The 15,495-nt window shown below is 32.1% G+C and overlaps 1 protein-coding gene across 2 annotated transcripts in view; it reads left to right on the top strand.

The window, feature by feature from the left end:
- Alg12 (Alg12 alpha-1,6-mannosyltransferase) overlaps window positions 1-15,495 on the top strand; it is a 39,992-nt gene that overhangs the window by 11,992 nt on the left and 12,505 nt on the right. For both annotated transcript variants that reach the window (XM_076474432.1, XM_076474431.1), the window contains exons 4-6: window positions 3,778-3,951; window positions 4,310-4,504; window positions 14,584-14,687. In XM_076474432.1, coding sequence (XP_076330547.1) covers window positions 3,778-3,951; window positions 4,310-4,504; window positions 14,584-14,687 — 473 coding nt within the window. The remainder of the gene's footprint in view (window positions 1-3,777; window positions 3,952-4,309; window positions 4,505-14,583; window positions 14,688-15,495) is intronic.

Below are 15,495 nucleotides of genomic sequence, written 5' to 3'. Positions count from 1 at the left end.
TACAGTTGTAAATAGCCTCTATGTTGATGACTTCTTTATCTCATGTCAGTCGTCAAACATGAGGTTTAACGAGTGGCAGCTTCAGTCTGCCCTCAGACATTTGTTGAAGTGGACCACAGCAAATCATTTGACCATTTCACTTACTGGAACCTTTTATGTGCATTTTGCCACTAACAAGGTTTACACCCTAATCCAGAGCTCCATTTTGGACTGTTTGTTAGTTTTCACCTTGTTCTCGTTGATAATGAACAAAGACTGGTTAATTTTCGTCTGTTTTCTGTTTCAAGTAATTTTCTCTGGATACTTAGTCATGATGACATTCATGGGATTGAGCTTGCTGATACTGCATCTAAGTTTGACTTGTTTGGTGCTGTCAAGGCCGTGCCTGTCTCATATATATTGTTGTCTCAATTCAAGGCTTACCATACTTTCCTTCTTCAAATGATTTTGCAAGTATTTTTTCTTTCTCCAGTGTAATTTTGAGCTATTGACATTTTTCTGAATTTTTTCTTCTCATCCTTCTATTTTATGACCTCAGAGTTGTCTCTCATCTTGATTGTAATTGTACTGTAGCTTCCAGCTGTATTACTGATCTTGAACAGTTGGACATCTATACTCACATGCCTCATCCTTTTTGTGTAATTGTCTCTTTTGTCCTGGTTTATTCATTCTCCAGTCTACCCAGAGGTTCTGTTGTATATGTTTTATCTTTTAACTTTAATTTCCAACTCTGTCACTAATCTCAAAAATTCTTTGTCACAAAATCTACATTAAGTTGGGATTATGAAATGTGTAAAATCCATCTGCCTCTGCCCAGTCCTTACCACTGTTATGAGGTTTTCTGTAAGACTTCTTCAACAGTGTCTGTATACTTGACCTGGCCATTTCTGCAACTTTTACAAAATCATTACAGTACTAGCTGTAATCCTGCCCTTCCATCTGACTTATTCTTGTTGTCTTTTATTGTCGTAACTCATTGCATTGTTTTTCATTGGATACCCATACCTAATTACACACACACTCTGCAGTGTTCTTCCTTATATTTATTTCTCACCCATGTTTATTTCTAATGGAACATGGAGAACTCATACTTAATATTTTGTATTATTTATAACCATAAGAGCTGGGCAATTCTGAAATGATACTTTTTCACACACACTAATTTGATCCCCTACTCAGTTGCCACTAGTCTTGAGCTAACTCTCACCTAAAAATCATGTGTCTTACATGAACTGTGCTAGAGCATGATGATAGTCCTCCACTAATAACAGAGCAATACATCTTCTTTGAACAGTAACTTCCCTTAAGTACTTGTGCTTGAAATAACTTCATTATTTTCAACATCATTGTTTCAGCTGGCCATATTTTTTAAATTAATAATCAAATATGTCAGAGTTGTGATTGTTTACAAAACTTAAATTTCATTCAAGTTCAACTTGTTTCTTTAACTACTGAAAAACAAGTGATAATTCCCATTATAGATTATTAAGCCACACTAAAGTCAACTTTGTTCTGTGATGGTGACGATGTTATTAACATGACACCTGTAGCTATGGGAGGCTTGTTGTCTCTGAATGATATGATGGCAATTGATCAAGGAACTATGGGTTTTTCATTCATCCTGTAACTTCTTTATCCAGTCAGCTGATGTTCCTTCTTAATTTGAACATGAAGAGGTTATGACAAATTTGACCATCCATCTCCCTCAGCAGGGTTTTTTTCTAGGTACTTCATTATCTATGGATTAAATATCCTCACCTTTTTAATTTTTCCTGACATGATTGTAATTTACAGATATGTTATTTTCTTTCCCCAGTTTCATGTGATTCCTCCTGTTCCTTGTTACATGAAACCCATACTCAAGATTATTTTGTCTTCTTTCCTTTGCTTGATATTACATTGGACTTATTTCTTGAACAATTGCACACTCATACTCACATGCCTTATCCTTTGCATTTGACTGTTTGTCCTGGTTTATATCCATTCTTAATTTCTATTTCTTAGTTTTTAGTCATTGGAATCTCTTTTACCTGCAGGAGGAAGAGTGAAGCGGTATGTTTACGGATTTACAACGCTAAAATGAGGGGTTTGCTTCCCCTCGGTGAGCTCAGCAGATAGCCCAATGTGGCTTTGCTGTAAGAAAACACACACATTCTTTAGCCCATATTTTTGCTCTATACCTTTTTCATAGTTCATCTGTTCTTGGGACTTGTTGGATTGTGATGCCCAACTAATCACACTTAGTCAGCCTTCTTTGTTTGGTAGTATTCTTGACTATTTCTTTAGAATTTCCTTTAGTTTCTCATCTTTCTCAACCTTGCCTTTCTGTTTCTGTTCTTAGTCTTTGCTCAATCCATGTCCCACCAATATTTTCTTTTGTTTGTATATACTATGTTTTATGGCTCAAAGAACACTGTATAAACCAGTTAAATGAATGTAAATAATTAATGGTGCTATTGATTAATCAATTAGCAAAAACCACTAATTGCATAACACTAATGAATGTTAGACATGGGTCTGTCAATGTGGAACTACTTTCAGACACAGACATTTATGTTTTCCAACATAATATCATTTAGAGCTTATCTCTTTATTTATTTTTTAATCATTCTAGAGGTTATCTTACAAAATATTTCTGATTTTACTGAGGTAATAGTAAGTTTGTATTTGTTTTGTGACCTGTGAGATAATTCTGGCCAACCTACTAACCACCTGCAAAAATGAAAAATTAATAAATAAACTATGGACCAAAAAATAAAGCTTGATTTAATGCGTTTGACCTTGAGGTTATTTGCTTAATGTGTGTTACCTATTGTTATACTAATTACTCTGGCACATAATACTTCCAAATGTTTACAAGCAATGGTTTGTTTTCCATTGATCGCTATTACCCATGAAACAGACTTGAAACATTATGGGATCCACCAATATCACATAGTTGGACATCCCTGGGTAGCAACAATAATCAAATTTAAACATATACATGCTTCTTTCAGGTGTATATTTATTTTCATAATTAATGGAGTTAATTAACATGTGGAAACTTCCTTGACACCAGGATCAGTCCTCACTTGTATTCAGAGCCAGTGTAATGGGATGCAAGTTGATGGATATTTGTTATGTTTTAGTTGAAAAATTAATAAAAAAAATGTTTAATTTAAAAAAAATACCCTGTTTAATATGTGATTTTCTTTCAAGTCTTTGCTTTTATTTTTTATCAGAACATAAAAAATACATTATAAAATTATAACCCCAGAATTACTTCCTTGTTTTTGAAATTTATATTTCTAAACTGTTTGTGCCCCTAATAATATGTAAGTCAATAAAAAAAGTTTAAGCAGAAATACCTGCAGTATTGTATTAATGTTAATAGCTGCTATTGCAACTACATATATATATATGCAAAACAGATAATGAGTTATTTCACCCATATTTTCTTTTGTTCATTATTTATTCTGAGTGTTATAATGTGCAGAAAATAAAATTACTTAATCTGATGCAATATATGAACTTGCTAACAGTGAACAGTAATATATATATATATATATATGCAAAACAGATGAGTTATTTCACCCATATTTTCTTTTGTTCATTATTTATTCTGAGTGTTGTAATGTGCAGAAAATAAAATTACTCAATCTGATGCAATATATGAACTTGCTAACAGTGAACAGTATAAGAACAAATCAGTGATTTGAGGTTTAACTGTGTTTAAATTGAAAATGGATATTTTCTATTTTGTGGCATCTTCTTTTCAACTTTGTAATTTCTTCATAGTTCGAGCTGTACTGGGAACAACTGTTATATTTGCCTTCCAAACTTATCGTCTGGCAATAGAAAAGGAATTTGGGAAAGTTATGACCACCTGGCTGATTTTAATCACAGCATCACAGTTTCACTTCATGTATTACTTGTCAAGACCCTTGCCTAACACCTTTGCTCTTATACTAAGTAAGCTGTCATGTTTTGTTAAGTAATAATAAAGTAGTCTTGTATTTTTAGTGAAATATTATCATTAGTTTTGATGTTTGTACAAATATATTTTTTAAATGCTAATTTGTGTATATAATTATGTAAGGCATTTCCAAACATACTTTTTGTGTGCTAGTCTATGTATAGAATTATGCAAGACACTTTATTATCTATATAAAGTACATAGTATGGTCATGAGTTTAAACATTTCTTTTTTAACTGAACATTGCTTTTCATTTAGACATTATGCTCCATGTAATTTAGCAGTAACTTTGATAATTTTTGATATAAAAATGTATTTAAAACCTTATTAACATGTATATTTTTTTTATGTTAGCATTACTAGCCTATGGTTATTGGATTAGACAAAAACATTTTCATCTGATTGTTACTACTGCTGCTGCAGTTATAATATTTCGAGGAGAAGTGGCCATCTTGCTGGGATTTATTTTATTGGCTGAGCTGACTGCCAGGAGGTTAAAAATTAAAGATTTGTTGAAATATGGAATATCATCTGGATTGGTAATGTTAGGTATTGGTTTATTATTATTCTTTTCTAGGCTTCTTCCCAATTTTAAATTTTTTTAGTATTTTTATTACTAGTACTTGCAGTTCAATAGATGCTATTAAAATAATGTATTAGATTGATGGTCAAATTGTGGATAAGAATATATTTTGAACATACTGCAACTGAGACTTTAAAAAGTTATTTTTCAAATTATGTATAATAAAAGGTATTTACAAACTCTATAATTAATTATACAGACTTGTGTAACATGCAAATAATTATTAATGATAAAATGTCTCGCAGAAGTAAACATTTTTGGATATAGAACTGTTATGAGTACATGTAAGTATCGAGGTACATTAGAATACACACAAAATTAACTATAGACTAGTTACATACTGTCTACAATTTTATCATGGAGCATGAGCAAGTGTTGCTTTTAAAATTTGAGGGTTATTAAAATATCGTAATAGATAATATTTCTTCATTTTTATTATGCATGTATAATCAGAAATGTTTTTTGTAATGTTATGTGCTTGTTACCTAAATACTGTAGAAATGTGATGGTGGATATTTTCCCATATTGACTTATTTAACTGTAGTATCTATTGATATTATGCTTTGATGAGATAAACATAAGGCACCTTTCTTACAGATAAGTAAATTTTATTATTTTATCATAAATTTCATAAGGTTGCTGAATTCATTAAAATTGTTTCACAGTATAATTATTATGATGTGAACTTAATTGAGTAGCTACCCATCTTGCAATTTCTTTCCTAAATAATGATAATAAAAAAAACATTAACAACATAAACATAAATAAGAGTAATGAAGTAACAATCTGGACATTCAGATATATTCATTAAACACATCTACGTTCGGGTACAAAATTGCTAGCTAACAATGTGCACATAATCTGTAAGATTACTGATCAACTATCTGCACATTTCAAAAACCTAAGAATACTCACAAAGAGATGCACACAAATATATATGTATACATACACATAAAAGTACTGACAAATCATCTGGACAAATGAGTAAAATACCACTGACAAGTAATTGCACATACAGATGTAAAAATAATGTTAAACTATTTCTGTAGATGTGATATGCTTCAGGTAAAATTTATATGATAGTTTTACTTATGTTTTGGTTTTCCAAGTTAGGTTCACAAAACATAAATGGAAAAGGTACATTAGTTGGATGAAGATTTACTTTTGTCTGAAATGTACTTACAGAGAAATTTTATTGTTTTCTCATAGGCTTTCAACCAAAAAGACTTAAAACAGATACATAAAATATTTATTATAAGCAATGAAAATATATATTAAATATAAGTCATTGTTGCTTGTGTTAAAAATCCCACTAATTTTTTTTTTCCATTATTAAAAAAAATCCAGCTTGCAGTGTATAATTTTGCATTGTTAATTTTTTTTCTGATAACTTCCTGTGATCACTTTTATTTTTCAATTGGATCTTTGTTTTATACACAAATCTGGTGGACTTTGTCTCACCAGTTAACCCTATGTCAGTGTCATTTTTAAACCTATTATTTACATATTTACTGAGTTACATTAAAAATTTAATAAAATCACTTTATTATTAAAGTATTTTGATGAAATTACAAGTACATTTTAACTTTAAAGTTTTATATTATCTAAGTTTCCTTCCCTTATTTCAAAAGGAATGATTGAAAACTGCGGGTTTTGCTCTCGTGATTTGCTTGTGGTCACAAGTCTATTATATAGTACTGTGAGAACAGAATAAAGACTGTCAGCACACATGATTGCACACACGAATGAATGAATGGTTGGTCAAATTGAGGTTACACTTGTCTTTCTTCAGCATCTGATAGTTCTCCAAGAATGTCAAGATGGGGGTTTTACATTCTAATATTTATAAGCTTAAAGTTAGCCACACCCACTTACAAAGTCAAAACTGTGTTTGAAGTTGAATGACATACTTCTACTAACAAAACGAAGAGATTTGCCACTGTTCTTCTACAGCCTAAAAAAGTTCTTTTGTTGAATGTGCTTTAGCATGAAATAGAAAAGCATGGTCTGTTGTTCTCTTGAAGTGTATCTAGCATTTGGCAAGTGTTTCTTGCCTTTTATATATTAATTTGCTAACCAGTTAGATTGCATTTAGGTTTTATGTTTATATTTTAATTATTTATATATTATTTGTGGTTATAAATGCACATTTGAAAATTTTATAGTTGTATACATTTAATTTGATTTGTGGAAATATCTAAGCAAGAAGGTGTCATTTGCATGTGCAAGCATTAGTGAAAGTGTTTGTGGTAGACCTTTGTTCTGTAATAATTGTTACAATCACAGGTCACATTGGAAGGAACAGTATGGCATACCTGCATCAAAAATAAAAGACAGAAAGGAAAATTAAAGATAAATTTAGTGAAAAGATAAAGATGTGATATACATATGAGAAAAAAAGATTATAGAACAAACTATAAATGTTTAAAGGTATTAATTATTTCATTGTACTATACATTGATGATAATATCAAGAGTTAATGATATAACATAGAAAATAGAAAATAAAATATAAAAATTTATTTAAAAAAAAATTGGTATTCATTTAGGAGGCTCTGGAGATTATGCAAGTAAAATTTGAAAACTATAAGATAATTTATAGTGTTTTTATGCTCAAAATGAAAATCATATTATCTGCAAACTTTTCTAATTCTTAGTATAGATAACTACATTAAATAATGATGATTTTACTATAAATAGTAGGAAGAACAATCAAAATTTAAATTTGTTTCTAAAAGTACATAACATTTGGGTTATGCAAGACAAAAATTATTGCATTAACTGGTTACATTTTTATAAAAAACTTTCATTAGAGTTGGAATGTGTGCATTTTTTTTGTCTCTTGTGTAAGTTATACACTGGAATTTTAATGCGATGTGAGTTCACCTTGATCTGTTAAACATTCTGACACCAAATTAGTGGCTTTTTATGCTAATTGCATACCATAGCTGATTTCATATCTCAAAACATAACTAACTTGATGGTTTTCACTCTGTAATTGAATGGAAAGATTACCATAGTTAGCTGTTCTAAAGTTCTAAATAAAATAACTAACTTGTACATCTATTGTCATTTTCCCTTAGTATTTTGTTAAATATTTTCCTGGTATTGACTGGAAGTGGTTTGTTTCAGCAACTCTAACAATTTTGCTTTTAGCTGAACCTAATATGACCAGCATGGACAGAAGTCATTTGCCATAATGTGTTCAAAAATAATTGTCATATATGTAAATATAAACAATGAAACTTGCTAGTGATTCCATGAAGTCTACATTGTAAAATATTAACATTCTTTTATCACAATTTGTGTATTCTTCTTTTCATTCCAATCAAACTTTGAGTACATGTCTTAAGCATTAATAACTCCATGCTGATTTGGCCACAATTCCAGAGATCAGTAATCCTAGTAATTTTATAATGCAGGTGACCTTTGTCGTTTTTATTCATGAGGTGAATTAGGAATGGTCTAATGATATTGATGAAACAGAGTTACCTGTGTTTATATGCTTGACTACTTTCAAAAATATTGGTCATATATTTCAAAATATCTTTCTATGAAAAGCATGTAGTATATCATCTTGTCCAGACCATGATTACTGTATTCTCATAATGAATCATATTATCATTGTAGAATTTAGAGAAAAAAAAGTGGTACATTCTTGAGAATCAACTCTGATTCTGATGCTAATGATTAACAGATGTTTTCCTCATACTTAAGTAGTTTAGTCATCACTAGAGCTGGGTGGTTAGTAGTTTTACATATGGTATGACATGTTTCCAACCAGCTGTCTCTTCCCTAATCTGCAGTTTCAAGTTGGTGACAGTAACAGATAGCCTTAGTTACTTTGCCATATAAACTTGGCATGGCCATGTGGCTTAAGGCATTCAACTCGTAATCTGAGGGTTGCAGGTTCGAATCCCTGTTGCACCAAACACACTCGCCCTTTCAGCCATGTGGAGATAAATTCCACTATTCATTGGTAAAAGAGTAGTCCAAGGGTTGGCAGTAGGTGGTGGTTACAAGCTGCCTTTCCTTTAGTCTTACATTGCTAAATTAGGGATCACTAGTGCAAATAACCCTCATGTAGCTTTGTGTGAAATTCCAAAAACAAACAATCAAACCTCTGCCATAACAAAGACAGGGTGAGTAAATTTGATGGCAATGCAGATTGAACCTGAGATCCTTAAATCACTAGACTCTCTCTTCCCTGAAACACCTAGCTGAACAAATTTGAAATGAAACCTTGAATTGGTAAAATCAGGTTTTGATGCCTACAGTAACTAAAGCACAGATAACCCATTATGTAGGTTTGTACTGACCACAAACATAATGGCTATATTTTGATCAGTTGATTTAATTATACTTTAACATAATTAAAAACAGTAATAATCAGAAACACTAATTTTCATTGGGTTGATTATTTTTGTGACATTAATCATAATATTTATTAACTGATGAAATTGCATAACACAAATCAGTGTAATTGCTGCTTGTGGGTAACTATATATATCACCCAGTTCTAGCCACTGCATGCAACAACTTGAAGCATAAAAGATCTAACAGTGCTTAAAGGATATAGCAATAATAATTTTCAACCTAGCATGTTTAGGGTAGAAATAGTTGCTGTTATGTTAGGATCATAGTTCATTTATTTTATATTTTGTCAGTAGTTTGTATATTGTTAGTCTTTCACCAGTCTTTAAATCAAATATTTGATGTATAGAGAAGTAAAGCTATTTATATAAGGGATTTTGCCTTTTAAGAGCTGCAGTTTGATTACAGAGTAATCTTTTTTCCAGTAATTACTGACAATGTATTTTGAAGTAAGACTGTTTATTAATAGTTTACAGTGGGGGTGGGCAACTTATTTTTCATAGTGGCCACAACTGTAGCTGATGAAAACAACGTTGGCCACACTATTAAAAAAAAAAAGAAAGATATTAGTTTAATCAAAATAATTTCATTTCAACTAAGATTCAATGTAAAAATTGATAGGGGTTTTAATCAACAAGTTTCGTGAAATTTGGCTTAATATCTGTGCTCAACAAGCATCTTAGCTCTGCTTCTACTAAATTTATGTCAGTAAGGCAAGATCTGTATCTGGACTTCAGAAAATCTAGCATAGAAAGTGTTGATTGACACACCCATGTGGATCCAAATGTGGAAAATAATTTTGAAATTGCTATCTTTAATGTTGGAAGACTCATCAGAATAGTGAGCCACATCTCTCTGATGGAAAATTTTTGTTTACCTTTTATGTATTCTATATTTTGCAGGGTAAGCATCTCATCTTCAAATCCACACTTATCCAAAGTCAAATTGAAATGGATCATGCAAAAATTCAAATATCAATTTCAAATTTTTGATCCAGTTTACATAGAGATCATCTTTAGCATCAAAAAAATTACAGCCCTTATTACTTTCTAGAAAACTATTCAACTTTGCAAAATATGTCAAATCATTCTTTTGTGATTGTTCATCAAAAATGTGATTCATCAAAAATATGGTCACTGCTTTTCTTCAAAGACTCAACAAACTTCTGATGGATGAGAGAGCTTCCACTTCTAATTAATTCACAATTTTTACAACAATGTCTATCAAATTTTTCGATTCATCACTTTTTGACATCTGAGCACATAAATTATCGTGATGCAAAATGCAATGGAAAGATGGCAGCATAGACTTCACATTATTTTCAATTAAATGCTACTTCAAAGAAAGAAACAAATCCTAATTTTGCCCCAGTCATGGCAGGAGCACAGTCTGTTGTGACAGAAATCAGTTTTTCAGAATTCAGATTGAATTTTTTGACATTTCAAGAAATTTTTCAAAGATGTTTTTTCCACATGTTTGATATTGTAATCCACTTCTTCCCTCACTTGAAGATCTAAAGCAGTGGTTCTTAACCTGGGTTCAATTGAACCCCAGGGGTTCGGTGAGTCAGTCTCAGGAGTTTGGCAGAAATTAAAGACACAGTGTGTCCGTTCCATTCACCACACTCGTATGATTCGTGATGTCATGCTCTACTTGGCCTTCCTTGGCTGCGGCTGATCACATCACATCACTTCACCTTAATATCTGTGCTGCAGGGAACTTTGTACGCTTAGCAGTCGACTTGTGACTGTAGTAATCGTGCATCATTTGTGATTTTTTTCTCTAATATTTTAATCCCTTCATACTAACTATGTCGAGCAAAAACAGAAAGTGGTTGGACGAATACATACAATATGGATTCACGTGTATAATGGAACATGATGGGAGTCAGCGTCCTCAATGCATGATTTGCAATGCCAAGTTGAGCAATTCTAGTCTAACACTGGCAAAACTAAGAGAACACTCACTAAAACTGCATGGAGATGCGAAATACAAGAACACAATGCTTGCTGAATTCAAGGGAAAGAGAGCCAGGTTTGATGGAAAGGCTACTTTGCCTGTTTTCGGCTTTGTACCCATTGACAAACCGATCCTTACAGCATCGTATGAAGTTGCGTACTTGATCGCAAAGCAGGGCAAACCACACATCATTGGTGAAGCACTCATAAAACCAGCTGCGTTGAAGATGGTGAAATCATGCTGGGAAAAGCTGCTGAAAATAAGTTATCCCAAAATCCTCTTTCAAATGACACCATCAGCAGCAGAATAGATGACATAAATGATGACATCTTGGCTCAAGTAGTTGCAGATCTGATTTCAAGCTCAGCAAAATTCAGCCTTCAACTTGACAAGACCACCGACGTTTCCAGTCTAAGACAGCTTGTTGTATTCATGCACTATGTGAAGAATGACGAGATTAAAGAAGATTTTTTTATTTCGTAAGCCTCTTACAAAAACAACTAAGGCAGCTGACGTGAAGAAACTTGTGGATGACTTCTTCAGAGACAAGGATTTTTCGTGGAATATGGTTTCTGCAATTTGTTCGGATGGAGCTCCAGTCATGCTGGAACGAAACTGGTTTTGGTGTGCTGGTGAAATCTGATGCACCACACATCATTCTAATGCATTGTGTTCTGCACAGGCATGCATTGGCAACAAAAACCTTGCCTTCAAAACTGGCAGAAGTATTAAAAATGGTAGTGGAATGTGTGAACTTTATGCAAAATAGTGCCTTGAAGCACTGCATCTTCAAAGAGCTGTGTAATGAAATGGGCTTTGAATTTGAGGTACTTCTGTACCATTCTAACGTTCGGTGGTTATACCGGGGAAAGGTGTTGAATCATGTTTTTGCCATGTGTGTGGAATTAGTCCTGTTTTTGTGAGAGCACCAACATTGTCATGCAGATTGCTTTGAAAAATCTGAGTTCATTCTCATTTTGGCGTACATGGCCGATATCTTCAATGCTCTCAATCAATAGATGCAGGGCAGTGGAGTCAACATCATTGAAGCGGAAGAAAACCTGAAGGCTTTTCAAAAAAACACTTCCGTTATGGAAACGATGAACAGAGAATGATAACTTCGCAAACTTTCCCCTGCTGGACGACTGTGTAAGTAAGATCAAAGATGTGTCTGAAACGGAGACATTTCTGTACCCAGGGAACTGAAGCAAGCAATTGCCATGCACTTAGATGAGCTCGCCAAGTCTCTCAACAGATACTTCCCCACCAGAGAGTCATATTCAGCATGGGTGAGACAGCCGTTCACGTTTAGTGTTGGGACAGAAATACCTCGACTAAATCATTGAACTTCAGCAGAGCCAGGTTCAACAACAACTTTTCAGAACAACAATGCTTTCAATGTTTTGGTGTCACCAAATCGTAATGTACCCTCTTATTGCTAAGAAAGCCCTTGAGATACTCATAACGTTTGTTACAACGTTTCTTTGAGAGCAATCCTTTTCGAGGATGGTAGACATAAAACGAAGAAAAGGAACAGACTTTGTTGCAAAAATGATATGAGAATGTCACTTGCCAAGGTGAAGCTGTGCATTTCTGAACTTGTCTCTGAAAGGCAACAGCAAAAGTCACATTGATTTGCAGTAAATATTCATTGAGTTTTGTTTTTGTTTTTGTGTGAAATTCATGTTTTGCTTGTTTTGTTCTTTGAACACAGTGATATTGTGTGCAACTGATGTATGGTTCATTTTGTGCACTAATAAAATATCTACTTATGTTTTGAATTTGAAAAAATCATATTTTATTTTTCCAATTACAAAGGGTTCAGTGAATGCAAGTATGAAACTTCCGGGTTCAGGACCTCCAACAAAGTTAAGAACACTGATCTAAAGTTATGTATTGAACCCAAAATATCAACTGTGCAGTGTCACTAACATCTGTTGACTCATTTAGTGCTAAAGAAAAATACAAACACTCTCTTAGTTGTTCAAGCAACTGATTTTCTGTCTTTTGCTAACTCAAGCATTCTGTGAACAATCGTTCTTCAACTTAATTATAAATTATTTACCTTTTAAAGTATATTATCTATTGTTGGAGAATTATGATTCAAAAATAGTTTCAATGACCACAATCAATATTTCTTTTACTAGTTCAGCATCAGAAAATAATTTATTTTTTTGGGCTAGAATCCAAGCTACTTTAGAGATAGCTAATGTAACTAGTTCTATTGATGATAAAAATATTTTTAGGCCTCTCTTTTGTTCATAAAGTTGTGCTTTTAGACAGTTAATTTCATTCGCACGATTTTTGTTATCAACTGGAAATTTTACATCAAGTTCATCGTGAAAATTGTTAAAGTGTTGCTTTTGGTTGTATATTTTATTATTTTTAAAAACTTTGTAACACAAAAAACACACTGGCTTATTATTTGTTTCAATCACTGCAAATTTAAACTCCCAACTTACATTAAATTCTAGTTTCATGTTTTTCAAGTCACGTGCCATTTTCTTTTTGGCAGTAATGCCAGAATCAATTAAATCGTCTTTATTTTCAAAGTGTTCACCATCATCTGGATTCTTTCATTTTTAAATTATCTGCTTATCCATATTGTGGGATTAAAAACAAAATGTATTTAAACCATTGAAATTTGCACAATGAAAAATGTTTGCAAGTGCATGCAAAACAACACAAGCTTGATAACAAACATTTAAACCTGACTGATGTTACAAAATGGGTGGTGTCTGTGGCAGTGATGAAGCATGCAACACTAGCAATGATGTGAGGCAATGCAGTTGCTGATAACCAAATTTGTGATAAAAGTAAATGATGGAAAATGTTGTTTCATAAACTGGAGCTGGCCACAATTGTGCTATCCACTGGCCATGAAGTTGCCCACCCATCGTCTGTAGTGTGGTAAGAAAATCACACAGCTTGTGAAATATTAATGTTATTATTTGAGTATCACTGGTTGATATATTGACATAGATTAATATAGCTGGATAAATTGACCATCTGGGTAGTTAGTGGTATTTGCTAACTGATTAATTGAGAGTCCCTACAATCAGTCAGTACTGTGCTCCTTAAACAGTGGTACCTACAAATAAAGAAAAAGATTGGCAGCAGGTGTTTCCAGACAGTTGCCATCCCTATAATTAGTAGTTTAATGATATTAAAAAAATGATAATTTCAATGAGAGGTGTGGCCGACTAGTGTTCTTTCTTATCAGGATCTCTCATAGTGACAGTGACAGATAGCCATAGTAACTTTTCGATAACAGATGTAGTGTGAGGAAGTTTGATTGTAATAAATTTACAATCCAAGTGTTGAGTAGTTGATTATGATGCTTTACTTAAGTATAATCTCAGTTAATTGTAATAAAACAATTTTCACTCAACAATTAAATTGCCCAACTCTAAATTTAAGGAGCTAAAAATAAATTTTTCAGTTTGACTTAAATATTTTACTGATAAATCACACAAGTAGATTGTATCAGTTTATATATATTTAAATATTTGTATTGTCTAAGGTGTCAGATCTTATCTGATAGTGGTAAAAAAGTTGCCAAGTTGTTTACATAGTTAATGTTATGTATTGAATATGTTAAATCTGATTTAAATTTTGTATTTATTGTGGAAAATTGTATTTATATAACATTCATTCCTGTACCTTAATGGTGAAGAAAGTGTTACTATACATGTATTAATATTTTTATGTAGCATTGACTGTATCAGTTGATTCATACTTTTGGCAACGATGGGTATGGCCTGAAGGAGAAGTTTTGTGGTATAACATTGTACTAAATAAGAGCTCTGAATGGGGTGTATCCTTTGTTTTGCACATATAAACCTTTTGTCCTTAATTTGTCAAGCATCACAATATAAACAATTTTTGTTTGTTGTTGAGAGCAAAGCAACATAATGGGATATCTATGCTCTGCCCACCATAGGTATTGAAACCCAAATTTTAGAGTCATAGGACCTCAAACTTACTGCTAGATGGTATCATGAAAAAAATACCAATAGAAAATTATTATAGGCCAATTTCTGTAAGAACTTGGTCGTGAGAATTGATATGATAACATCGAAGTAAGGATAAGGATTGTGTATCTAGAGACTTGTGTAAGATATACTTTTAGAAACTTTCATAATAAGGAATAAACTAGTGTTATCATTAATTTTAGTTTTAAAAGAAATGACTGCAAATTTCTCTGTAAGAGATAATTTGAAAGTCACCTATGAAAGTGTTAGACTATTCTTTAAACATCAGTTGGGTTATATACTTTCTAAATAAAGTGACTCCATCTTGATATTCTGTAATTAGTTTACAGTAAAATAAACTTTCTTCCTATAATTTTAAGAAAAATATAAAATTTGAACCTTTTATCGTCAGTTGTCTAATTCAAAATATTAATTTTATCTTTTTAAATTTTTGGTGATTTTGTTGTTTTTAACCTCATTGCTAAATTTTTGCGATTATGGATTTTCATGTATTTAGAATTAACTGCAATCTTTGTTTTTAATAAATAAATGCTTGTTTGTTTTTGATAACTGTACAGTTTGTGTTTAGAAAGTGTATTTTAGAAACATTTAAAAATATACATAGAAAACCAGTTGTCATTGTAAATAATT

The sequence above is a fragment of the Tachypleus tridentatus genome, chromosome 13 (genome assembly GCF_004210375.1).
Source record: "Tachypleus tridentatus isolate NWPU-2018 chromosome 13, ASM421037v1, whole genome shotgun sequence".
NCBI classification, from domain to species: Eukaryota; Metazoa; Arthropoda; class Merostomata; order Xiphosura; family Limulidae; genus Tachypleus; species Tachypleus tridentatus.
The sequence above is the reverse complement of the archived record's forward strand: the minus strand, read 5'-3'. Positions and strand labels throughout refer to the sequence as shown.